Consider the following 27,655-nt stretch of genomic DNA (forward strand, 5'->3'; position numbering starts at 1 on the left):
AGTCAGCACCATGACTGTCAACATTTTTTTACATTTTATCAGACAAATGCATTAACACTCATTGGCTACAAGTTACAAAGTTTTTCACATTAATTAGTACTCTTTTTTCTATTGATTAAACTATTCCCTCACTTCTTATGCTGATTAGTCCACACGCCCAGTCTTTCTCTTCTTCGGAGTCAGTGGTTTCCTGGATCGGTGGTCTGTGAATCAGTGGTCAGCACCTCTTCATGCCAGAATTACCTTCTACACAGTCAGAGCCGATCTCAGCACAATTGCTGAAATGTCTTCATTATTTTTTTCCTTACCTTGGGAGTTCTGCCAAATGTCCTTGAGGCTTATAAATTGTGTTCTTTGGTTCTGCTATCAGTGATACATCCTTATTCCCAGGCTTTGTTAACCTCCCCCTAGGTCTGAGATCATGGAAACATGCCTAAGCCCTAGACCTTAACAAGGCAATTTTACCAATAAATAAAACACCCAAATATCGCTGCGGTTGCATCTCCGCTGACCCTTATTTTCTCCAGGCTTTGTAAATGTAGTTCTTTCAAATGTGTGACAGGCTCTCCAATCCTGTTGGCCCCTGGCCTCTACAATTTTTCAGTCTCTTCAACTGCCCCGGACCAAAACTGAACACAGTACTCCAGACACTCTCTGTTTATCATTTTGCTTTACCTCAGAATCAAACTGAGGTTCCCCAAACCCCCACGATGGAAACCAAGACTGCTTCTGAAGCTCAGTGACATGTACGATACGGGTGAAACCTCATCTCAGGGAGACACCTTCCAACGCCTCAGACACCAACCAAGCACCTCCTATTGCTGCCACTGCGTGCCAGGGCAGCAGCCAGCGCCCAAAACTCAGAATGTGAGCAGCCCGGGAAGTGAGCTCTCGCGAGCTGGAAAGCGAAAGACATGTTGCCGTTTATGACTGTGTTTTTCGACCCACGGTTACTGTCAAAGGTTTCGTTACTGGCGAAAGTTTCGTTTTCAACACGAGGAGTGGCACTGAGCCGCGCCCGGCGTGGAGCTGCCCTGCCCCGCCAGCCCCGTCCCGGCGAGCCGAGCCCTCACGCACCGCCCTCCCAAGCGAAACCAAAAGCGGCGCCGGTGCTGGGCAGGCCGAGCCGGACCGGGCTGAGCCGGGCCAGCGGAGGGTTCGCGGAGGGTTCGCGGAGGGTTCGCGGAGGGTTCGCTCGCGGGACCCAGGCGCAGCCTCAGCAGCGGCCTGCGGGAGCCCCGGCGGCCGGGCGCCGCCATGGCAGAGGGCACCCGGGACGAGCAGTTCCTCTACATGATCTCCTGCTTCAGGCCGCGGCTGAAGCAGTTCATCCAGGTGCAGCCCGTGCTGGACCGGCTGCCCTCGCTGAGCGCGGAGGACCGGGACAGGGTGCGTGCGGCCGCCCTGCAGCGGGGCGCGGCGGCGGGCGCCGAGGAGCTGCTGCGGGCCGTGGAGCGGGGGCCCCGCGGCTGCGGCTGGATCCGCGAGTTCCTGCAGGCGCTGGAGCACGGCGGCTGCAGCCTGGCCGCCTGCTACGCCAACCCCAGCCTCAGCCAGCTGCCCTCGCCGGCAGAGGAGGCCGAGCATGACCTCTGCGTGCACCTGGTGCAGCTGCTGCACGGCACGCTGGTGGACAGGATGCGCGCCGGGCAGGTGGCCGAGAAGTGCCTGCAGATGGGAATCTTCCAGGACGAGGACGTGGATCGGGTGAGTCCGGGCGCAGGCAGTGCCACAGCCACTGGCCAGCCCCAGAGGCTGTGGGGCAGGTAGGGAGCCACAACTACAAATGGCATAGTAAATGCAAAAATAAAAGGGGAGTTCCCAGACTTGGGGGGAAATAGATAATGGGTCCAGGTAAGCCAGTGAAGACTTTTGACAATGGGCCAGCAGGTGGCATGCCAGCCAAGAGCCTGGCAAAGAAAAATGCCAGGAACAGAGGGTTGGACCAAGAGAGTGTCTAAGTGAAGAAATATGTCAGACTTTACTTTACTTATCATTTTGCCACCGACCTTAGGCTCAGAAGATCATTGTCTTTTGGCCCTTGAATCATACCAGAAGTAGTGATGGTCTGTAAAGTCCTAAATAATACTGAGTTAAAATAAAGCAAGATTTTCTGTCCCCTTTTTTGCTATAGGTTCACTAAGGACTATCACACTAGACAATGATGTGAGCAGAAATACCAGTTGGACAAGAACTAACAAGTGTTAACCTTTGATGAGAATAATTTTGTCTTGTGACCATCTGGTGGCAGCAATGATCAGATGCACCCTTATTAGTAGGAAGCCAAGCATGGTAACGCAGCAGGCAGATGCAGAGGCTTTTTAGGAAGCTTCTGGCTCCATTCCCTGGTAATAGGTCCTCATGTTCCCCTGGGTCACCTTTTTGCTGCTGGTATTTCCATCAAACCATTTAATACCCTTCACAATCATGCTGGTTTAAACCCCAGTGGAGTTCAGGCTTTCCTAATGTCTCCCACTTTCCACACACTTCCTTTTAGTCATGTATCTCAGTCAGGTGTTCCCACTGCTATGCCTGCCCATTTCCTTGCATATCAGAATGGGTCATTCTTGAGCCTTGAGAAAATGGCCCTTGAGACTGATCACCTGTCTCAAGCTGCTTTGCTCTTTGGGGTCGTGGTTTTGTTCCTCATGCAATCACATGTCAAATTCTGCTTGTGACAGCCTTGGGACACAGTTCCATATCTTCTTTTAGGGCAGTAGCCGCTTTCTAGAGGCTCAGCTATTGTATTTTTAAGTGGGAGTTGAGATGATGAAGCCAGAGTTTAAGCAGGAAAATGTTCTATTTTATGTATGAGGTCATGTTACAGGTTAAGTCTGAGCTTTGATAAACTGTGTGACACCATTTCTCCTTAATCAAGGTTGCCTATTCCCTAAACCAGTCTAAACACTAGTTGTTAGTCCACAATACTAATAACTATTATATAGTGGTTACTTTTGTAACCATTGTCTAGTATTACCAGTCTCCCCAATTAAATTCCAGATCTCGTAGGTTTCATATATCCTACCCAAAACCAGATGGGATGAACCTGAGGTTGGACACAATTGCAATAATTCTCTTCTGATGAGAGGCAGGTCTACTTAATATCTTTATTATTCAGTATGCTTTAATTATGACAGGGGAATGCTTTTTACACCTGTACTATTCTTATGAACGTCCTCAGACCATTTCCAAAGTCTGTGTGAGGTTTGTTTCTGATTTTTTATTTTTGCCAGATCCAGACTGTTACTGACAATCATGGGAACAGAGATGGTGCAAGGGAGCTACTGAGCAGAATAGTCCAAAAGAAAGACTGGTTCTCTTCTTTTTTGATTGCTCTCCGTGAAACCCAACATGAAGACCTTGCAGATGATTTAAGTGGAAATACAGGAGGTAATCGTCTTATTTCACTGGTACAGATGTGTGGATTTTTAATATCTCTTTTTTTTTTTCTTCTTTTTTTCTTTTTTTTGTACTGTTACTTAAGAAGCAATGCAGGATTCCCACCATATTATTTTATTGAGACACTGGGACTAATGCTTTTGATTTTCCAGGGATTTCAAAATCAAGTTATGTAGCATTTAAATATTGAAAATCCTTATTTAGCAATATGAGAATTACAACAGTATGGATTTAGTTACAATTAAACTGAACCTTACTTTTAAAACCCATTGGTTTTCAGTGTGATTTTTATAATCATTCATAAAACATACTCTGAAAATTAATTTGAACAAACAAAACAGACTATACCTGAATTTCTTCTTCAATAAAAGTATTTCCTTTACAGAACAATTTACAAATATTTTTGGCATTTTAAGGTACCTTGAATACTTTAAGACATTCAAAAGTCTCAAAACATTATAAAATTTACTAAAATTAATGCAATAAACTAGTAATGTGGCTACTCCTTTTCATTCCTGTATAATATTTATAATACTGTAAAATTATCCCAGTGCTCCCCTGTATTCTTAAATATGAACAAGAAAGCAGCCCCCAAATAATTTATCCCTTATTTTTGGTCCCCATATGTTTTATAAAATTTTAGTGACTAAATTAGTTTAACAGATTCCCATTTAGCAGCTTCAGCCTGCTCCCTTGAGAAGCTCACCAGAGCTGTCTCTGTGCTTTTAGTTGCTGCATATGGGTCAGAGCATTAAGATTGAGGTAAGAGGGACATGTAATTGTCTCTTCCAGCTTTGGGCAGGAATCAGACAGTGTTCTCCCAGACACACACAGGCAGCTGTGAGATTTAGGATGCAGTTCAAAGATGGTTGAGTGTTGCAGTCTGCAGGACAAGACCAACCAAGTCAGAGCCTCAGAAGATCATTTTGAGTGGAACTCGCGTGCTGGGAATAGCTCAGCAGCTATTGTGATCCTGATTTCCATTCTGTATTGCAACTGTGTGAGGTTTAAATTATTGTTTTCACTACTTAGCCATCAGTAAGGTAAACAAAGTAACAAATATATAAATTATTAATATTATTTTCTTCTTTTTTTCAATTCTTTTCAGATTTTGCATTTCTGAATTTTTAGTATAGTGCAGACTATATAGGGTAAAACTGAAGTTTAATCCAGTTGTTTTATGGACTACTGAATGAATACATTTATTCCACAATTTCTTTGTAATCTTGGGTGATGTAGGCCCCAAAACAAACTGTACAGGCTGATGTATAAAGCATGAATGGTATTGCTCTTACCAGAGGATAAGTAATATTCCATGTACACAGTCCTGTATGTGGGTAGATATGTAAAGTGTATGGTTGCAGGAGCATGCCCTGACATAAGGTCGTAGAGAGGAAACAGCTTCATTGGGCATTGTGGATGAAGAACACTGCTGCTACATTTTGTCATTGCAGCTTGACCCCCTGTGATTTCTCACAGTAAGATATGTTGTTATTAGCAAACACCTACGCACAGAAATTGAGAACTTCATAAAAATAAATCTATTAACCTCTTTAAGTTTAGTTTCTAATTGTAAATTAGTAAATTCTTAGTAAATATTTATATAAAGGTCAAAATTCCAGACTATAACATTTGAGTCAAGACCAAGACCATATGTTATACTGTTATGTGCCTGATAAATACAGGTTAGTTCTGTGTTTTCTAGGCTCTACACTAAAAGAAATGAAATGTTTTGTAGAACTGCCTTAGAATTTCTCTGTATTTTCTGGGAACAGAGAATAAACCAAGTGGGATGGAGCAGACTATGAATGAAGAAACAGAAGTTACAAGCCAACCAGGATACGTCATACAGGAGAATTCGAAACAGGAAGAAAATGTGGATGATAGTTTCAGCAGTGAGAGCAGTCTGTTGGAAACATCCATAGAAAAGAATTCTGTGATGACAGGTTTGTCCACTGACTGGTATTTTGATCTGGTACCTGTGTGAATAAATGAGTAGCTTTGAAATATATTTAATACTTTTGATAAAAATATTAATATTATTAGGCTATATTTTATTTCACACCTGTCCATAATAGGCTTATACTACCCAATGACAACATTAGGTTAACATTATCAACTCCGTACAGTGTCGACTAAGTTTAAGATAAGATTGTTTTTATGCCACAAAAACTGCAGCTGTAAAGTACTTCTTTCTAGAAGGCTGGAAATGCTATATTGAAAAGGATTTTTGTTTTGAGAAGTCCTTCAGTGTTGTCCAGCAAGTAATTTCTTCTGTTCCTTTTAAGGTTTTTTAACTTACAGAATATCAGACAACCTTTCTCATGTCACATACACACTCAGAAGTACATTTTTAGTAAAAACGTTTAGGAATGGTTGTGGCCTGTTGTTCATTTAGACCACTCTTAAAAACATGCCTTGGGAGTTGATTATAAACGACAGCAGTTACAGCAACAATGCCCCAACACAGCTGCGAACCAGTGATTCAAACATGCACTGCATGATTGAGGAACCATGTGTGTTCCAGGCTCTCATGGAGCTCAAACAATAGTTACAGCTAAGGTTAATCCTGCCTGAAATTATACCAGTGGGCTTTCTCAGCCAAAGGAGTAAGACAGCTAAGGCTGCTCTCTTTTTATCAAACATGGATAATTTTTTTTAAATATCTCTGAAAAACTGCAGCCTTTCAATGTGCAACAGTAGTAGCTTATTTCTCCTTTTGCATATTAACAGGATATCCCACTGCTTTGTAGCAAGTAGAGCAAAATTATCAACTTGGTTTTCCTGGGTTAGAACATAATTTGTCAGTATAAAGAAGAGGTGCCAAATATTTAATGATAATTCAAAGTAGATGAGACTGGATTATTTTTTTCTGGATAAAGCTAAGGCTCTTATTGGGCCTACTAAGAGTAGGTTTTCATTGCTGTTAGCCTTGATCTTCTACTTGCCTCTTGTTGGGTTGTGAATTAGAGAAAATGAGACCTATCAGTTATTAACTAGTGTGCCACAAGCTAATTGTGGATAAAAAACTATGGTCTCAGCACAGAACTGAAATTAATAGAGTGGGTATTAGCAGTTTGGGCACTTGAGCAGATCTGTGCAGTGAAATGGCTAAGGGGATACAGAGTACATGTATTTCATCAGTTTGGTTCAGATTGACTTCAGTCTCATGTGGACTGTGTGCCTGCAAGTAATTAGAACAAATCTCATTTGGTTTCAGCTGACAGTTCATTTCTTCTGATCTACACCAGCTCTGCTATGAACCAAAGTAGTGTAAGTGCAGACAATGGATGGATTCACTGAAAATACGCAGTTCCGAGATGAACCAAAGCAGCAGTGTAGATGCAGGGTAACAAGGGCTGCCAGGAGGCAGTGCTGCTTGGAGATTTCTGCAGAGGAACTGCCTCACATTCAGCCATCCTCGAGTGCAGTAACCTTTGATATCAGTGCACTTGTACACTCAGACTTAACAGCACTTCGGTCTTTTTTCATTTCCTATTTCCATCCTTTCTAATGATTTCATAAGACAGTAATTTTAGACCAGGAAGATTAAAATACAAATGGAACCCAGATTCTACTTCCAAGTGAGCTGGGAACCCACCTAGTTTGTAATTTGATGCTATCAAGTGTTGTCAGTTTTGCAGTACACTCCCACAATTCTTTTATGTCTTGAAAAGGACATATTTCAAGAAGAAAGAAGCTTTTCAGGTAATTTGAAATTACTGCCATTTGCATTGTATCTGGAGCTTCCTCTGACCCTTTTAGTTAGGTAGACAAAACAGAGACAGTCAGAAGGTATGAGAGCAGTAAGGCCATAAAACCAAGTAGAAGTAGATCATTTAGCCTAAGAGATAACTAGAGAAAAAATTGAGCATGCAAAAACAGATGAGAAACTTCACACACAAAATTACACAAAAGCAAGTAAATTCTATAGGTTAACACGGATTAAGTTGCTGCAGTTACCTATATAAACACCAATTTAAATAATAGCAGCTCTCTTTTTCAAGGCTTGCTTGTCATTGCATTCCATTCCATTGTCTCTCTACTTATTTAGTACTCAGTGTAAAGTGACTGAAAATCTTCCTGTGAAATTCCACATTACAATGTGCAAGCAGGACTCTAAGGGAAGATTAGCAGAAGTGGTAAAAACAGCTGTTAGGATAATAACTCTTTTATTTTCATTGTTTTGAAAATGCTTACTGCTTTGGGTTTTTTAAAATTTATTTTCCTTTAGAATAATTCAAGTAAGTTGCAGTTGAAAAAGGAGAACGTTATTCTATTCACCTTTCTTTGGAAGATGAGTATTTTGCATTTCACATCATCACTGCTGTTTTCTGTTTGAGAGATTGTTGTATAATGCATGCTGCACATTGTAATTAAGATAATTGTGTGCAAAACACTTTATGGATTCATATTCTCATGACTTTCAGAAGGTCAGTTTAGATGGGAGATCATATGGAATAGATACACAGAATTTTAATTTTGTCCTCGCTTTCCTATTTTATGTGGATTCCTGGATAGCAAAAGGAAGAGATAGCAGTGTCATCTTCATAGCTGGGAGTTCCTACTAATGCTACTAATTAGTTTGTCACAGGTCTTTGAACATGGCTTGTAACTGGTGAGGTTTTCTTCTTTTTTGTGCCTTTCTGTTGATTGCATTCATTTGTTAGAAAACATACTAATACCTGACTCCTAGTGGTAGCTAAGATAGCTTCATAACTTTACTGAATGCAGACTAGGTTCACCAACACTTCACTCACTACCTCACTCACCAACACTTTATAATGTATATTTCAGGCATTCCTTTCTAGGACACCATAGCTTCCATTCAGTGCTAAATTCTCATTCACATAATCTATTTTGCCTTATGAATAATTTTTGGGGGACAGTAAGTTGCAAAAAATATGTATATTAGGATACAGGATATCCTATATTATAATAGGATGTTCACTGGAAAGACCTTGATGGAAACACAAGCTCACTAGCTAATTAAGCAAAACATTGGTCAACACTATTATTGTGCCTGATTCCGTCTGCGCGCTGTGGGCTCAGCTGCAGAGCGCTGTGGGCAGGCTGGCAGCTCAGGTGCTGCTGTTCGCGGCAGTTTTCCCGGAAGAGCTGGGTGTGCTGGAAGTTCAGGGAAGTGCGGCTTTCGGAGCGGCGCTGGCGGCCCGGGTGGGCGCGTGTGAGGCGTGCCCGGCCCGGCAGAGGGCGAGCGGAGCGCGGGCATCGCCGAGCGGAGCCGCCGCTGCTGCTCCGCGCCATTCCAAGGCCCCGTCGCTGCTTGCAATTAGTCGGAAACTACGCTTCGCTCTTTTCATGTAATACCAAGAAACTTAAAAAAAAAAAAAAACAGTCACAATTCTGGTTTTGTTTTTGTTCTGCTACAGGTGTAGCTCTCATGGCTTGCAGTGAGTAAAAGAGAAAGTTCAGTTTGCCAGCAACTTTTTTTTTTTTTTTTTTGGCTTTTCACCTTTCTGGAAAGATACAGTAAAATAAGACTAAAGGGGATTATGCAGGTGATGATGTCTGGAACCCCTGGTTTTAGGCAATAAATCATGACCCATAGTGCCTTACCTCTGCCATGATGTGGATATTAATCTTCCACTCCATATTTTCTTCCACAAGAAAATGAATTATATTGTTCATTTTTTTAATCTCTACCAAAAATAGAGAAGGTTTAGATCTCAGCCCTCCCCGCCTGACATTCATCTAACCTACTTTAACAACTTAGGGGGAGAGCAAACAATATGCTTTTGCCATTAATATTTGTACAGCAAATATATTATGCTACATTTCTTTGTGTTTTTCATTTAGAGTCAGATGTCTCCATAGGAGATGAAAGTGTCAGTAACTTGAATGGAAGCCTGGAACAGAGCTGCACAACCAGTGATTCAGGTACGTTTCCCTTCTGTTATTATTTACTAATTGCAAAGTAAGTTCTGGGGGAAGTATTCTGTGAGTGGGCTAAAATGAAACTCAGTGAAGGGCTTCCTTTCACTGTAAACTCTAGTTCACCATATTTAGATGCCAGTTTGTTCAAATTAATTTACTTTGTTGGAAAACAGATGCCATTTTGGGCATTTTAGGTCCAGACCATCTGGTAATGGTCTGGACCTAAGTCCTAGCCCCAACACAGTCAATTTACTGAGATAATCTGAGCAGGGCTCTAGACATCATCATTGTATGAACTGGTCAGTGAGGCAGAATGATGAAATCACATAGGCTGAAGGGACTAGAAGTCACCCAGTGCAGTCACCTGGACAGATATTCGTGATGCTGCCACACAGACGTGTTTCTTTTGCTCTCAGAGAGGAGCTAGATTGTGCCTGGCCCCTACATAGGGTGAGTGGGAATAGGAATGTTTTAGAGGCAGTGAAGGTGAGCAGAAGCATCTCTTGGGTACCTGCAGAACAATAATGAAGGTCCACTTTGGGCCCAAGTACTTTAGTAGCCCAATTTGTAAAAGCAACCTGAGCAGTGGGGTTGCTATCTGAGGATCTTCGTGAACCTCACATTTAAACACATGTGCATGTTCTAAATACAGTTTTAAACTAGATATTGGACTGTGTTTAAATGATACTTAGCAGAAAGTATTATCTTGCTATGTATGAAGTCTGAGTGAAACTATACATTGCTGTTGTAAAAGACATCCCAGTATTTTTTTTTCCTTTTTTTTTTTTCCAAACCTCAGGCAAAGCAAACTGGGAGGCGTCCACCATGGTGATCAGCCTGTTTACTTATACAGAATTCAAGAACTACTTTTTGGAATCTAGCCTTTATAACATTTGTGCTGGGACAATATCTTGTACAAGGGCTAGAAAAAATTCTGAATGCCTTTCAAGCCAGCTGGGCCTAATAAACCTAGGATTACATCAGTAAGGTCACTGTAAATGTTATATTTCCTATACCTGCAAAGTGTTTGTTATAAGCACTTTTTAAATACTTTGAAGCTTTAAAGTATTAAAATCCACATATTTTGTAAGCACACAGAAAGTTCAGGATAGCTCATATCTAAATTGCTACACTGCAGCTAAGATTTTAGTCTGTGTGTTGCTAACTCCAAAGAATTCACTTTGCATTTCTTTAGCAACTGAGGAAATTCATCAGTCACATTGTATTTCTTGGCTTACTCTGTCACATGAAATGTCTGGGCATGGGAACTTCTCTGTTCTGTGGACAGACAGACACACTGTATCAGTCACTCAGGCTGAGCCAGGCTCATGACATTTGGCAGCACATATGCATGTACGTATGGCCTCATCCTTTAAGATTCCTGAAGTACCTCTTAATAAGCAAATTGGGCATTTGCTGTGTCCAGTAATCCAGAAAAATAACCCAAACACTGCAGTTTTGTGAAGAATGGAGAACAGATTTTTTCAGTGTTTACTTGCTATATGTTCTATATTCATGTGGTTTTTAAAAACAAGTAGTTTAAAAGTTTTTTAAAACATCCATGCTTTTTAATCATGTCTAGCAAACTCAGAGCAATAATGAGAAAAAATTTCTAAGAAGATGTAGATGCATTATTAATGGATTTTGTAATTTGAAATGTTACAGTAAGGCTGTTGTATTAACAAAGATGTTCGGATGGTTTCATTATACAGTGACATTATTTGGATTTTAATGCAAAGAATCATGTGGATTCAGCTGCATTTTTATGTGCAAGGTTCATTTCACATTTTATAAAATTGTGTAGGTAGGACAATAGAATAATTACCATGTTTCTTTTAGCCCAGAGCAGCAATTCACATGAGCCTTGTATGAGGGCAGACAACTTCCCTAATGCTACACTGTGCTTGATGAAAAATCTTTAAGTATTTAATTTTTTAATCTGTGAAAAGATTCCTGTATTAGCCTTTATCTAAACAAGGGCTGAAGAAGCTAGGAGAGAGCTAAGTTAAATATTTTTTAGGCCTGGACTGTTAATTGAGGATTTTAAGGAACTGAAATTTAACCAAACAGATGGGTGATAAAGTGCTAGTTTCAATATGATTGAGCTATTGAATTTACCCAACCAGAAAGCAAACAAATGTTCTTCCTCAAAAGAGAGTAGTAGAGTCAGATAAGTAACATCAACTACTCTCTGGTGCAAATGTCCCTGTGTCCAGGTAGCACTGCACTCACACTAAAGGCAAAACAAGCAAAAAACACTTTAGAATGGCATTCAGATGTTTCCATCAACAGTGTTTTATCAAGCTTCATTACTTTTTGTTAGCTTAATTTTATTTAATGGAATCAGGAATACTAGAAAATATACTTACTTTGTGTGTAATGTATCAGTGATAATAAAATCCTCATGATTCTGCATTGAATGATATCATCAGGAAACAAAACTAGGGTTTTTCTCCCCTAGTTTTAATCTAGTAGAATGAATTTGCATTTTCTTCACTGAGGGCAGTTAATACTTGAAGAGTGATCTAAACTTATTTGTAGCAAAAAAAAAAAAAACATGACCCATGAAAGGTCAATTTAAATAAATCCTTCTGATATTAAGATATATATATATAAGTTCTGACTCCCTAAATATATGTAAATTCAAGAGACTTGATATGCTTTTCTTACTGCTCAAAATAATTCAGCAGTATTTTTTTTTCACTTTTACATTTAGAACATTCTTTGTTTCTTCTACAAGCCATAGATCTAAACTCTGCCATTGCATTTCCAATAAGAGATGGAAGGCTTTGGCCTTAGGTGGCAGATGTATATGGCTTTTTAATGAATCTCCAATTGCATTATGTATGTGTCAGGCTAAGAAGCAACACAATCTACCATGAGTGGGTGTGACACATTCTACAGTTAGCTCCATCTTGTATGGGCAATTGAATTTTCTTATCTATTTGGTCTCTATAACTCCCTTGATCATTTTTAAGTGTTCCATATCTATTTTTCTTTCTATGGCTCCATTTTTCATTCTCTGGGAAGTATTTATAAAGGTAACTCCCTTGTAACCAAATAAATTTCAGTATTTATAAAGGAGAACATCACAGAAGCTTGGCTAGGTTATAAATACCACAGCTCCAAACACAACCTTTGTTGGTCCCAGTGCTACTGAACTGTATCATTTGAATTTATACCTAAAAGCAGTCATTACAACATAGATGGGTGAAACTGTACTGTGGCTTATTCCACCTGCCCTGAGCGCTGACTGGATGGAAGCAGTTCTGATCCAGAGTGGCACAGGTCCTCAGAGCAGCATTGTCTATGCTAGTGTGCTGTTTCTATTCATAAGATGCTTCTGAGTAAATTAATATTTTTCCCTTTGACATTTTTTCACTCCTCTAATACATGTTCTGTGCCTCCTGTTTGAAACTCATATTTCATTGTACCCTTAGATGAAGATGAAGTGGAGAAGAGAGACTCACCTGAGCCAGATCTGACCCTGAGAGATTACCAGATGGAAGTTGCAAAGCCAGCATTGAATGGGGAGAATATTATCATATGTCTCCCTACAGGCAGTGGTAAAACCAGAGTGGCTGTTTACATTACCAAAGATCACTTGGATAAGAAGAAAAGAGCATCAGAGCCTGGAAAAGTCATAGTACTTGTTAACAAGGTAAGTTGGTTCATTTTTTAAAGAACAATATTTTTCAAACATCATGCATTGTTAATACAAACATTGTAAATACAAAGACAATGTTGAATATAAAGACAATTCTCAGCTTCTCCAGGTATATTGTGTTTTAAAGACATACAGATCTGGACTATCATCTCCATTGCACCATCAGCCTTGTGCAAGCACAAATTACGTTAGTGTCCCCCAGTGTAAGTGCAAATTTAGATGTGCTGTAACAACCACATTATTGGGAAAAGTACAATTTCATTTTGTAATGAATTTTGAAAAATAAAAATATTTTTCACATTCTGAGTTTCAATTTATTAATGAAGGCCACCTGATGAGTCTTACAGTAGTAAAGTAATATATTGTCAGATTTTCTGATAGTTGCTTTAATTTTTTCAGTTAAATTTAGCACATATAAATTAATCTTCTATTGTAATATTAAAATATAGAAATACATTAAAGAATTTTACTGAAATTATAAACAATATCCATATTCTCTTATAAGATAAATGTGAAAGCACTTTATAAGCTCAGTTAAATAGCCAGAGCATGGATGGTTTGTTCATTCTTTCAAAGGCTCAGTTAAGCCAAAGTTCTTGGGACAAAAAGGTTTCACAGGAGAAGTTGCAGGGGGAAATTGGTTTGGGGATTTTTGCTGCCTAATTTTCTTTTGTTTATCTAACAACATTTGTGGCAAATGGGCATGTATTTTTAATCCTGTGTTTAATATGTTTTAAACTCTTTGAAAACTTTTGCTCAGGTTCCATTGGTAGAACAGCATTTAAAAAGAGAGTTTGGTCCATTCCTGAAGCGTTGGTATCAGGTTATTGGTTTAAGTGGTGATTCTCAGCTGAAAATCTCATTTCCTGAAGTTGTCAGAAGAAATGATGTCATCATCAGTACAGCACAGATCCTTGAGAATTCACTGTTAAATGCATCCAAGGAAGATGAAGAAAGTGTCCACTTATCAGGCAAGTATTTTATTCTGAAATTTTTACAGAGGGTATAAAAGTATATCTCTATTCTGGAAAATTGCAGAGTAAAAATGTGCCACATTCAGTAGGGTTTTTTCAATTTACTCTTTTTATAAATACAAGCTGTAGTAAAATCATATCTCAATTAACAAGCATGCAGGCCAAAATTAGACTCTAGCTTATTTGTACTAAATACTTGTCATGCTTCCTATTTTATCTAAATAAATTCTTATTTATTCTTATTCTTAACTTTGTGCACATGCAGTTGTACTGGTTCCACTTTCCAAGCTCAGCAGAGCATTAAATCACATCAGATAGAAGCCATATACAGGATGAGAAAAAAAACTGTCAAAACTCAAATGCACTTGGTAGTTTGAGAAGTACAATGGAACAAAAGATAAAAGCCAATCTTTCGTAAAAGTTATATTCTTTAAACTCTGGTAATTTTGCTAAAATACAGTGATATGATGGCTTATAACTGTGTCTCTCTGAGCTCAGCAGATATAAAATTTTCCTACAACACATGAAGGAAGTTGAAGAAAGCAAAAGATAAAGAAGGCAAGATTGTTTTCCCAGAATGCTGAAGTGGCAGGTGGTCTGGAAGATCAGAAAGGAAATTATATTATCTGTCAGGGAGGTTCAATTAGAGCAGCCCATGAGGTCAGCTCCCAGGCTTGGGCTACAGTGACCTTCCTCTGTGAGATGTTAGCTTCTCCTTCTATTTGCCTGCAATCAACTCCTTTTCAGATGGTGAAGGATGTGGGGGAGAACTGTGATATTCAAAATAATGGCCCTGAAATAAAAGTATTGGTCTGGATGTCACAGAGACAGCAGAGAAACCTGAGGGGTTGGTCTGTGTCTGTCAGTGCCTGGTGCTGACTTGGGTACTGCTTGATCCAAATTAACTCCTGCAGAGCCACTTGGGTACCTCAGAATTGCATTCCCTCCTTCAGAATGCCTTGTTATTAACCTAGGCAAAGTACCAGCAATTTTATTATACTTATTTCCTCTCCACTGCGTCTTAAGTTAATAAATTTTCCTACATCTGAATCATTTTGGAATGATGTATGGAGGCATCTGAACATTTCTACTGGAACTGCTGGCCTGTTTAGAATTGGGCTGAGTCCCAACCAGATTGTGTAATGAAGTGGGTTGAATGGGTTTCACACTTTGTGAAGTTTCCTTCATAAGGAGCTACATTTTTTCCAGAACTCAGGCTGCCCTGCACCTCAGGGGTTTTTTTCCGTTCTATTACACCTGTGCTCGTAGGTTCAGCTGGACCAAAGCCAAGCAAGCATGAGCACAGCCAGCTCCATTTCTGTGGCTGTGACTTGGGTAACTCACAGCCTTTATAAATCATCCTAATTAGTTTAAAGTTTTTTTCCAGATTTCTGTGCATACTTTTTTCATCTGTTTCCACAGAGGTCTGCATTGCATGTAATATGGAATTCCAGCCTCTGTGAAATGACGGGGACTCTCTTAATTGCATTTTATCAAATGTTTACTCTCTTTTCCAAGGGCTGAAATCACTAGTATGGACTTTCTAAAAGCTATGTATCACTTCCTTAGTAGAGGAAACACATCCTTTCTGGTAGGTTAGTTTCTACACAAGTAGTTATAGAATATGCATGATGGAGATGATGGTCAAAATCAGAGGCAGTAAGGTCATGTTGGCAGAAGAACTGAGTAACTGCCAGCACTGCTTCTGAAATCTTGCAGTGTGTAGAAATCTTGGAAATAAATAAGAATTTAGATTTGAAACTACGTCACCCCAGTCCATACTGGCTTCCTGAACCACTGTGAAGGCAATCAGCTTTCCCCAGTGACATGGAGCGTTGGCTTACTTTGCTAGCAGAAGTGCTTGGTGTAGCCCTTCCAATATAACTTCCTTTGTTTAGTCTCCATCCTTCTTTAGGTTCTTCAATACCAGCTGAGACTGATTTAGCTCTCTGTTAATTTCCAGCTCCTGCTGCCAGTTGTTGTAAACTGACTTATAGTGGTGCAACAATTTGAGCACATCAATATGTTTACACATCAATGTGTAAACAAGACCATGGAAATTGTCCACATTAAAAAAAAATATGTAGAAGAGTTTAACCCTGATCATTTCAGTGATCTTCTTTACAGTCATGTCCACAAACTGAATTCAAATTGTTGGAAACAATGTAAAATTAGAGAGTTACTGGCCAGCTACAGAAGGACTGGGAGCTCCTAGAAACCAGTTTTGCTGCTAGAAAAACAGAAAAATGTTTCTGATTCTTTCAGCTCAGAACCTTGAAATATATGTCACTGGCTGCATGTGCAGAAAGATTAAAGATATGTTTTCTATATCTTTTGAGAAATTTGAAACAAAAAATAATTTTATTTTTCTTCATTGTACAGTATATTGTTTGCATGTAAATATACTGTGACCAAAAAGCACATTATACCTGTCTGAATTTCCATCAGTTTCCTCCGCTACAAGAGAGAGATGAGTGGTAGTGCTCCCACTAATCTGTTTGTTCTTTCCAATAACACATCCATAAAGTAATATAAATCTTTTAACTGGACACTAATAGGGAGGAAATCTCTGTGTTGCTACAAAATGGAAGCATATTTTGACCACAACAAGCCTTTCAAGAATGTCTGAAAGGCTTCTAACATATTATGTGTCTTCTCAAAAGCAAATATGTAGTTTGTCAGACACAGTTATGGACATAAAAGATAGTATTGAGTTCAACTATGATATGTTCTTACCACTGGTAAGATATGAAAAATATTTCTCTGAAATTGTTTATATAATCAGATTGTTTTTGCAAAAATATAAAGTCTTTTTTTCCATTACATGGAATGTAAAACTACCTGGCACAACAGGGCTGTAGCAAAGGTTCCAAAGTCCTTTAAATATATTCAGCATCCATCCACGCTTTTCTCCAGTACCTCAACTTCGTAGTACATTAGTTCTCAGACAAACTGATGGGTTCTTTTCAACACCATCCTTACCTGTTACAAGATTTAGTCATGCAATTTCTGCATATGAAATAGAATTATTCACTTTAGGAGTCTTTTTTTTCCAGATTTTTCCCTCATCATCATCGATGAGTGTCATCATACTCAAAAGGAAGGTGTCTACAATAACATAATGAGACGTTACTTAAAAGAAAAGATGAAGAACAGGAAGCTGGCAAAAGAAAACAAACCACTGATCCCACAGCCTCAGATTCTGGGACTTACAGCCTCACCTGGTGTAGGAGGTGCAACATCCTACTCAAAAGCTGAAGAGCATATTCTGAAAGTAAATAGCCCTAACACTTACAAACCATCAAAGGGATGTTGTCTTCTTCAAGTAAAACCTCTAAAGTCAGTTTTAGGCTCCAAATAGACAATCTGATTTTTTTTTTCTTGTGTACATGGAAGTCCAGCTTATAACCATTAAAAAATAATGGAAATCCATACACAAATAAAGGTTACTTTACAGGAGGAGTAAGGTTACTGAAAAGGGAAGTTAAATAATTGCCTCATTTGAAAAAAATTCCCAAGATCAGAGGCAAGGAATCCACAATGTAGTATGGTTTTATGGTTACTGAAAGTCTTATTATTCCATTGATGGCTTATAATTTACTGTGTATTCCTAAATACTAGAGACACAACGTATTTTTGTATCTGTGTTTCTAGAGTGACTAAGATGAGCATTTTTGTGTGTCCAAAAAAATGAAAAACAATGTTTAGTACTTAAACAAAGCAGAAACCACTTGTGAGATACAGGTAGCATACAAATGTGTTCTGTTTTTTTCTGTTGGAGTTACTCATGGAGGTTGCATGAACACCTGACTAAAGATAGTCTGTTAAATTCTATACTTAAACTATATTTTACTTGAAATTAAATGGTTTTGCATTAGTAATAGAAAAGTAGAATTTAGCCCAGTATGGCAATGAAAACTTCTGACTGGTAAATTGTACCAGAACAGAATGTGATATTGAATTAGTGAGGCCTGCAAGAATGTTTTATGCTGTATTGAAGTAGACAGAATTTTGACACAAAAACTTGCTAGCAGAAAAAGAAAATTCCTTTTCATCAGCTCTGAATTCCTAGTGATAGGATTCTGGGATTTGTATCTGAAGATTAATCTGAATATGCAAGCTGAAATATACAACTACCACTGACGACATTAAAAAGTTCACCTGTCAGTCTTCCTTTACTGTTTTCTCTGCTCAGAATAGTGTTATAGTTTCCCTTATTACTTAATGACATGTACATATTTTCTCCTTGGAAGAGGTCAAAAGCAAAAAAGTCCAGTTCAGTTGTGTACTTAGCACAGAAATTGTCTCTATGTCTTCTAATTCCAGGAAAGATTATCTCAAATTATTTTGTAATCTCATAACAGCTCTTACTATTATAATTAATCCCTAATATTTATCTTCTATTTTTTCTGTTTCACCATTATATTTATTTATTTTGTGCTCCAAAATCTATTCTTCCAAAGTACCAATGCTATATTTTCCTTCTCAAAATACTTGGTTTGCATCCTGATTTACAATTTTTTTCCTGTATGCAAGAATCACTTCTGGCCTAAAAAGTAACTTGTGCAGTTTATCTCAAATGTTTTTCAAAGACTTGGACTTTCTTGTGCTGATACTGCCTTTATCCAATTTTTGTGGGAAGTCAAGTTATATATAAACCTCAATATCTAAATAAGAAGCTCTGTTGCATTAATTCAGTTTTCATGTGAAATATCTCATTCAATATTAAAAAAACAGCATTTTGTCTTCTCCCAGATCTGTGCCAATCTTGATGCATGTAGAATTATGACTGTTGAAGAGCATGCCTCCCAGCTAAAGAATCAGGTGAAGGAGCCGTCTAAGAAGACTGTGATTGCAGATGACAAAAAAAGGGTATGTTTTTTACAAAAAAATCAGTATTAAAGTTATATTCTCCTTTAAAAATGTCTTGTACAGTATCAAAAACTTTTTCCTAATGCTCTTTTTCTATGGACTTTAGATGATCCAGAGTGCTAATTTGAATGTTGTTGCTTTCCTCTGTTTCAAAAAGTAACAGTAAAGTCAAATAGGACTAAATTTTTACTTACATCAGTTATATTTTGAGTTATCTGGTCAAAAGACCTTCTAAAGCTGAAATATTTGTATTGAAGTGATGATATTATATTCAGGGTTTTTTTAAAAAGTGCTGTTTCTCAGTATAATTTTTGTGATATTCTGAACTGTATATTTCCATATCACTAAACACACTTAACAGCCTTACTTCTTTAATTTAAGATTTAAGTTATAAAAAATTACTCAGTGTGGTACTAGCCAGTGTTTTTTTTTTTTGCCAGAATGTGCTTACTTACTTTGCCTGATCAATGTATTTCTAGGATCCATTTAAAGAGAGAATCACTGAGATCATGACAGAAATACAGAGCTATTGCCAGCTGCATCCAAAGTCTGAGTTTGGAACTCAGACATATGAGCAGTGGGTGATCAGAGAAGAGAGAAGAGGTAACTGCATAGCAAATATACCTCAGCTCTGGATTTCTTTCTGTCGTTCTATATTAAGACTTTTTTTGTATTTTTGTTCAATTCTAGCTGCGAAAGAAGAAAAACGCAGGGAACGTGTCTGTGCAGAGCACTTGAAGAAATACAATGATGCTCTCCAGATAAATGACACCATCCGAATGGTGGATGCCTACAATCACCTAAATAACTTTTATAAAGAGGAGAAAAGTAAGAAGACAGTAAGGAGTGATGATGATGATGATGATGATGATGAACCAGCAGTATCAAAACAGGATGAAACAGATGAATTTCTAATAGGTTTATTCCATGGTGAGTTTGAAATACATTGTGATATTTAATATTTGAAGTCCATAATTGTGCACTAACTGGTTTGCATGGGCCCATTGCATCCTGGAAACTGCTGTGTTGTTTATTATCACAGTGTCTTGATATCCTAGTTCATACACTTTTGAATGCATTAAACATCATAGTGGGATCATGTCATAATATGTAACAATGGTTCTTCACCTCCCACATAAAGCCACCTTTGTTTTTGCTGCCAGTAAGTAAAAGCTGTTTTCTGCTTTTATCCAGTGAAGTGTCCCTGAGGACACTCTTAGCAGATACATAAAATACGTATTTCAGTGGACACTCTGGGGGCGTAAAAGGTTGAGCAAATGGAATACAAAAGTAATGAAATAATGAGTTCTTAACAAGCCCTTTCTGCCAAAGTTCATTTGTCTATGTACTAAGAAAGGAAAGTGCTAACTTTAAGTTAGTTTCAGGCAAAGAACATTTAGTTAGAGAATTAAACAAAAGATCAAACTGCAAAGACCAAAGTTTTTTTTTCAGATTAGTCACCTTGGAAGTAGGCTTTATTCATTAATCTTTTTTACTCATATTTTTTCCTTTACTGCCTTTGCAAGCAGAAAGAGCTAGAGAAGTTTGCTTCCATCACCCATGGCTCTTGGGTGGTACAAAAAAAAATAGATTATACTGCAGAATGTGGCCCAGCTTCATGTATCCAATGAACTACAAATTTTTCTCACTATCGTTGAGAAATAAAAAAAAAAGAATGAAAACTGTAAGTTAGATAATGTCAGCATTGTTTTAATGACTCTTCATACATGTCTATCCTTCCTTGTTTAGATTTTCAGTAGTGAGCTGTTGCTGAGAACCAAAAATTTAAACCAACTAAAAATAAAACTCAGTTTCATAAGTGTAATTTCTGGTTGCTTTTATTTCTGCAGGTAAATGAAGTCAAAAGAACCTGAAAAAAAAATTCCATTTTTTTAGGATTTTACCACTGAAAGTGCTAGGATTAATAGAAGAGTGTCTAAAATTTCTCAGCTTTAAGAGCAGAATTCATCTTTGGGTGATAAGTGCCCTGGGGCACTTAGTGTAGGTTTAACTAAAGTGGAAAACTGTGTGAGTTTGTTACATTTATCTACTTTTTGCATGTGTTTCTATGTTTGATTGAATTAAAAAATATGAATAAGACTAGTCATAAAGTCTATCTAGGTAGAGTAACAGTTTGTGGTACATTGAGTATGATTGCCTTGGATTAGGTACACTGCGATAGTCTGCACAGGGTCATGACATCAGTGTTCTAACACACCAAGTCCCTACCTTGAAGTCTTCTTGTGTTTGCGTAATCATCTGATAATGACATAGGTTTTTAAATATGATAAGTTTTTTAAAAGTATAAAACACAGAGGAATCCTCCTTCCTTCTGGTCAATAGAGCCAGGTGAAGAGAATCATTCATTTGACAGTTCACTGAGTGCATTGAAATGTCTTGGAGCTGCAATATCAATAACATGCCCATGCTGGTGTCTGCTTTACTGCATGTTTCTAGTGGGGATTCCTACTTTAATCCATGTCCCATGGACAATTTATGTCTAAATTTATAAAACCATTACCAGCTCCAAGGCTGTACATATTAATCTGTTTCTCCTTGTAAGACCTTTTTCTATGGTTTTAAAATAGTTTTGTAAATATTATAAGCTGTGATTTAACTCTTTATTACAGTGCATTTGACTTTGTACCAACTTTGTGTGTATAGGCAGGTTTTTTCCTTTGGCTTATTCTTACCATGAAATATAGGCAAAGTGTATGATAATGGTGATTTATTTTGGTTGATTAGTATGTATTTAGTGACTATAAACTCACTTCAGAAGTAATTGGTATGCCCCAGCTCTTCAAACTGAATGTGAATAGCCATGCTGGGAGAATTATATAGAAAGTTGCTCTTTGTTTTGTGGGTTTTGGGGTTTATTTTGGTTCAAGCTGTTGTTTTACATAGCTACATTTTCTTAATTTACATCTGTTCTTTTTAAAGCAAAAAAGAAACAGCTGAAAGAGTTGACTAGAAATCCAGAAAATGAAAATGAGAAGCTAACGAAGTTGAGAAATACTTTAATGGAGGAGTTCACGAAGACTGAAGAACCTAGAGGAATCATTTTCACGAAGACTCGTCTAAGTGCCTTTGCTCTTTACCAGTGGATTAAGGACAACCCAAAATTTGAAGAAGTGGGAATTAAGGCCCATCATCTTATCGGCTCTGGACATAAGAGTGAAACGAAGCCCATGACTCAGGTATAGAACAATGCATGTCAACATTACCTCTTGTACATGATTTTGGAAAACAGCTTGTCTTAGTACTAGGCCAGTGAACTGAAGTTCAGAGCCCAGAGTTCTGGTTTCATACCTGCCAGCAACTTATCTTCATAAAGATAAATGAATAATAATGTTGATTAAAAGTGAATAATAATTCTGGAATAATTTTATTTCCACAAGTAACAAGCATTTTTGGCTTTGGATTCTATGGCAATAGGAGTAGCCAGCATCTGTTGCCTGGAGTAGTGTATAGTCAAAAAGAACCCAAGTTATAGCCAGGCATGGGAAGCAAAAGTAAACAAAATGGAAAGAGTAAAAATGCAATTAAATGAGTTTATGCTTATCAGGACAACAGTAATTCACGTTATATTTTAGCTGCTGAATTGACAAATAAGATTACAAAGGTGATTATTCCTGTCTTTTTGTATTATCATTGCTTAAATCAAATTACACCAATTTATATGCATGCTTCACACTGATGTATAACCATTGAAAGAGAACTTGCCAAAATTGATACCGGAAATATAACAATTGATCACTCAGTTGTGTCCATCTGTGTAGCATTACATTGATTCCATACACCACATCTCTCTGGTGATCTGAACTTGCACTAAAAACATTTTCAAATCAAAGCACTTCGTGTCTCTTCTGTCCTGGTCCTTACTCCCCATATCAGCATTTAAGCAAAAATGGTGTGTTTTGCAGCTGGGCAGAGTCCATTTTCTTCTGCTGCCCTGAGTTTCAAGGAAAAATTCTCTCAGAAAATTCTCTCCAAAAGTTGTTTGAGTTCTATCAAACTTGGAATTTAATTTCTGTGGCACATTACACAAACAAAACCAATATCTTCTGCATTTTGAAACTGAATATAGCAAATAGCAAGTTTCTGTTCCTCTGCTCAAGCTGGTGACAAACATCCAGTTGATTCAGAAGTCTGTGATTTAGATATTTTCTTTTTCATTGTATCATTGTTGTTCTTTTTGGTGCTACTGTGATCACCAGAGTTATGGTCTCCATTTATTATGGAGAATTTTAAGTGCTTTAGAACTAGAGCTGGAAGTGTGTATTTTAATCAGAAATTACTGAAGTGATAAAAATCTTGTCTTATGGGTAAGTACTTTAAAATTTTGAAAACAATAGAACAACTATATTATAGAATCTCCTAGTACCTATGACATAGACTATGAAGTTCCAAGCCCAGTTACCATAAAAGGATTGGCTTCTGCTCCCTCCTCCCTCAAAATACGGTGCTGAACTCATGTTATGTTCAATAGAAACTCCTTCTTTTGCAGGATGCTTAAATGTGGTTGTTATGGCCACTTGATGTTTGGCACTCAGCTCAGAAATGATGGGACTTTAATTCCTGAAACTCACTAATTAGAATAAACTTGTAACAGAAACTAGTACTGAAAGTTAATTTGATGATTTTAATTTGCAGAATGAGCAAAGGGAAATTATTGATAAATTTCGATGTGGAAATGTAAATTTACTAATTGCTACTACTGTAGCTGAGGAAGGCCTGGACATCAAAGAGTGTAACATCGTTATTCGCTATGGCCTCGTCACCAATGAAATTGCTATGGTGCAGGTAGGAGTTTTCTGCATACATACCTTATTTTAATAATGCTTTTCTTTTTGCAGTGGGCAAATGGTGAATCATATACCTGGCGTTTGGAAATAATTTTTAAATACTTGAATGCTAAAAAAGAAAATGTTCTTGCAACAAGGTTCATTTCCAATTTCCATTCTCAGTCCATATGCAATATAAAATTTGCCTCTCTCTGTAATGGTGTAGCATCAGTTCAAAGTTCTACACAAATGTTAAGCTCTTTTAATAGAAGAGATACAAGAATATGGTCATCAGACCAGTTGATACAAGAGGCATTTGTACCACCAGTGTATGGACACCACATCATCATCAGATAAAGAGAGATTATTACATATCAGAATACCAGTTTGATACATGCTTTCCTTTAACTTGTGAACACAAATATTTATACATTTAATATTTAAATGCACGCTTATATTTTGGGAACAAAATGTAGTTTTGGCATTGCAAAACAGGCTAATCCCAAATCTCCTGAGCAGTTCTCACAGGTATGGATGATACTGCAGAAATAGTATGCATTATTCACTGATTCTTTATCTGTCTGAGTTAAATGGAAAAAACTGCATTTTGGGGATAGTGCAAGTGGAATAGTGCAAGAAAAAAATTGTTGTGTGATGTAATAGGGAGTATTGTGGTGTTTATTTTTGTGTTCCTTGCAAATTGTAGGCTCGTGGTAGAGCTCGAGCTGATGAAAGCACCTATGCTCTTGTGGCTTCAAGTGGCTCAGGGGCTGTTGAACGTGAAAATGTTAATATTTTTCGTGAGAAAATGATGTATAAGGCCATTCAGCGTGTCCAGAAGATGCCACAGGAAGAGTATTTAAATAAGGTATTCACTACAACTCTTCACTTTCCCTTTAAAGAATACTGATTTATATTCCATAGAATACTTTCTATTTGAAATCTACTTAGAGGGGGAAAACTTGAAATAATACTTGTTACTACATATGGCTTTGAATTCTTTTGCCAATATTTGGTTTATAATCTGTTTTCTTGTCCTTTAGAAAAGTCTGGTTTTCTATTGGTAAGGGGAAAACACACAAGCAAGGGAAAATTGACTAGAAGTCATGTTGACAGTGAACTCAGTGAAATAACTGAGAAAGAAAACTATAACTGTCATTCCAGCAGAATGTTACAGTGCTCTTACTGATCTGTTTCTAGATTCAGGGTTTCCAGTTGCAAAGTATAGTGGAAAAACAAATGAAGGTGGTGAGAGATCAGCGCAAGACATACAAGAAAAATCCTTCACTAATAAAATTCTTATGCAAAAATTGCTCCAAGCCGATATGTTCTGGAGAAGACATACAAGTTATTGAAGACATGCATCATGTCAGTGTGAAAAAAGATTTCCAGTAAGTGTTTATGAACTACTTTATCTCTCAGGCAGAAACAGATTTTCCTTTCATCGAGGCTGTAACAGGGCCTGTAACCCTCTAGGCCCTGTGAGAAAAAAAATAGATTATTCCAATATTGTTGGGTCCTAGGCTCTATGGAGTTTACAGTTAAGGAGCTTGAACAAAATGTTTGTTCTTATTCCTGATTTCAAGGTGAATTGAGTTTAAGACTTCAAAAAAAAGATGCAGCTTCTGTGGTACTATTAACTAGGTCACTTACTATGTAGTACGGTATATATTCCAATAGTAACCTTCAGGATCAAGTACTCTCTAAATAAATGATTCAAGAATGTACACATACTCTGCAGGTCTGGGTAGTCAGAGCCAAATGATTCTGTTAAGGGTTAAGATTGAACTACAGGGAATAAAAAGAAATCCTTTTATTTTCAGGTATTATTTCGTTGACAGTTTCATGGCACCTGAAAAAACAAGCTAGATTTGTCTGTTATTAGAACAAGAGCCTGCAGCTCCCACTTCAAGATGTGTGAGGAAGGATGCAGCTCCTGATAGGCAATGAAGAGGGACAGGGAGTACATGTGTATTTCATCATTACTTAGGAGTATGAAGCATGACCTTGCATTTTCTCAAACAGTCAGAGTCTATGACTTTTGGGTTTCATACCTGATTTCAGCAGTCTTAGTCACTGTTCATATATGTCTGTATGTAGCATGGAATAACCAGTGGATTCTGATGTTTGCTGTCTGTTTTTCAGAAGTCTTTATCATACAAGAGAAAATAAAACACTGCAAGATAAGCATGCTGATTACCAGACAAATGGGGAAATTATATGCAAAGACTGTGGGCAAGTAAGGAACATGTTATTTTCATACTCTTGTCTGTATTTGTTTCTGTCTAATGATCTTGCCTTTTTTTATCTGAAATGCAATTTCCTTCTACTTGCAGGCTTGGGGAAATATGATGGTTCACCGAGGTCTTGACCTGCCTTGTCTAAAGATCAGAAATTTTGTGGTTGTGTTTGCAGACAAGAAAACAACAAACAATATTTTTAAGAAATGGGGAGACCTGCCCATCAGGTTTCCTAGTTTTGATTATGCAGCTCATTGTCCTTCAAGTGATGAAGATTAAGGATTTGGAATGAAAATAAAAGCCCTTTTCAACTTCTCTCTGTTGATCAGAAGCTCCTGTGTCCTATAGAGCATGCTGCATCATAAGCACTGTGAAAGCTCCTGGATATAAGGAAACTGTCTTGAAGACAAAAAGCGAAACAAGAAGGGAGAAGGACAAAGTCACACAGCTGCTATCTGCTCTCAGATTTGTACTCCTGGACAAAGATGGCAAATGCATTGTAGTCATGTGTATTTATGGAACAAACTCCTGTCTCTTTTCACTACAGGATGACAACACTGTCAAAAGTGTGTTAGATGACCTGTTGTCTGGTCTTAAGATATACCATGGTCATTATTTTCTTCATGCTATTACCATTTTGAAGATAAAGGATCTCAAAAGAGGAGCCACGTAAAGAAGATGTCACCCATTATTTCTGAATCACTGTTGCTGCATCAGTGTTTTCATGACTGAATTCCTCCCTTCATAAATATAGCTGAAAGCTCATACAATTTGACAGACTAAAATTAGGTTTCCCTTAGAAGACATTTCCAGAAATCAAGCCCTTAACGTGAAATTGATTATTTTACTGTCCAAGAAGCACATTGCCAAAGTGACTCTCTGTGTGTCAGTTTCATGGGACTGTTAGCTTGGCTACATAATGAGGTGTGTATTTTTTTCAATAAATTGCTACAACTAACAATTACCAACTGTGATACTGTTAATTCTCTTCCACTGGAAGTATTTAGACAGTAATAATACCATAGCTTCATCCTAGAAATTTAAAGGGTGGTAGTATTCTGACTGTAAAAATAGCATGTTTCTCCATATTTATCTCATGGACAGATTTCTCCCCCCATTGTGCAAGTAAGATATTGAAGAGTGGAAGGAAGGTTTATTTGTTGTTACAACAGTAACTGAATTAATTATTAGAATAGCCTTGTGGGAAATCATCCAGATATCATTCATCCTCTGAGTCATCTCTGGATTTCTTTATTAATGAGTTGTTACGGGTAAATAAATGCAATATAATACTCTGTACATAGCATTTTCAAGTATCTCAATTAGTTTATTCACTATTTTTAAATAAGTGTAAAACACTGGTAAAAATACTACATCATTTCATAGATTTCTGCTGCGTCTTCAATCAAATAAATTTCCATTCTGAGTAGATTTTCTGAAATCTGAGCTTTTTACACTTCCCTTTACTGAAGCAATGAAAGTAGATGCAGATGAATTTCTGCACACGTGCTACAGACCTGTGTGACAAACATACCTGGGCTTCTTGTAGTTCACCTGGGTGCTGTTGTTACACTCCCAGTTCCTAGCGTGACTCTGCCACATTGTCACTAGAGCCTAAAGAGTGTTTGCACAATCTCAGTTCAGCATAATGCATAATGAACCTCAAATCAATCCTGCTGGTGTGTAGGGTAATGAATTTCCAGTCAAGTTATTTTCTCTGAATGGGGTTGTAAAACACACCTATATTACCCATCCAGGGAGTGTGAATTTGTAAAAAAACAAGCTAAATTGCTGTATTTTATCTTCTGCTTAGCTCTGCTTTTT

The 27,655-nt window shown here is 37.7% G+C and overlaps 1 protein-coding gene across 2 annotated transcripts; it reads left to right on the forward strand.

The window, feature by feature from the left end:
• Positions 1-1,199: 1,199 nt before the first annotated feature.
• IFIH1 (interferon induced with helicase C domain 1) lies at positions 1,200-26,795 on the forward strand. 2 transcript variants are annotated; one of them, XM_036386696.2, is made up of 16 exons: positions 1,200-1,707; positions 3,234-3,390; positions 5,175-5,345; positions 9,217-9,297; positions 12,735-12,955; positions 13,722-13,932; positions 16,992-17,209; positions 18,691-18,807; positions 19,287-19,410; positions 19,498-19,737; positions 21,748-22,004; positions 23,461-23,610; positions 24,298-24,459; positions 24,792-24,982; positions 25,737-25,830; positions 25,928-26,795. In XM_036386696.2, exons 1-16 carry the CDS (start codon positions 1,258-1,260, stop codon positions 26,108-26,110), a joined length of 3,027 nt encoding a protein of 1,008 aa, XP_036242589.1. In that variant the 5' UTR covers positions 1,200-1,257; the 3' UTR covers positions 26,111-26,795. The 2 variants fall into 2 exon arrangements, with proteins under 2 accessions (XP_036242589.1, XP_036242590.1); XM_036386697.2 differs by lacking the exons at positions 25,737-25,830; positions 25,928-26,795 and adding an exon at positions 25,415-25,722.
• Positions 26,796-27,655: the final 860 nt, after the last annotated feature.

The sequence above is a fragment of the Molothrus ater genome, chromosome 7 (genome assembly GCF_012460135.2).
Source record: "Molothrus ater isolate BHLD 08-10-18 breed brown headed cowbird chromosome 7, BPBGC_Mater_1.1, whole genome shotgun sequence".
In the NCBI taxonomy this organism is placed as follows: Eukaryota; Metazoa; Chordata; class Aves; order Passeriformes; family Icteridae; genus Molothrus; species Molothrus ater.

Excerpts from the sequence above, each read along its gene's own strand:
- IFIH1 (XM_036386696.2), top strand. The coding sequence starts at position 1,258 with ATGGCAGAGGGCACCCGGGACGAGCAGTTCCTCTACATGATCTCCTGC. Across the intron at positions 5,346-9,216 it reads AAAGAATTCTGTGATGACAG|AGTCAGATGTCTCCATAGGA; the intron begins GTTTGTCCACTG and ends TTTTTCATTTAG. Across the intron at positions 17,210-18,690 it reads CTGAAGAGCATATTCTGAAA|ATCTGTGCCAATCTTGATGC; the intron begins GTAAATAGCCCT and ends GTCTTCTCCCAG.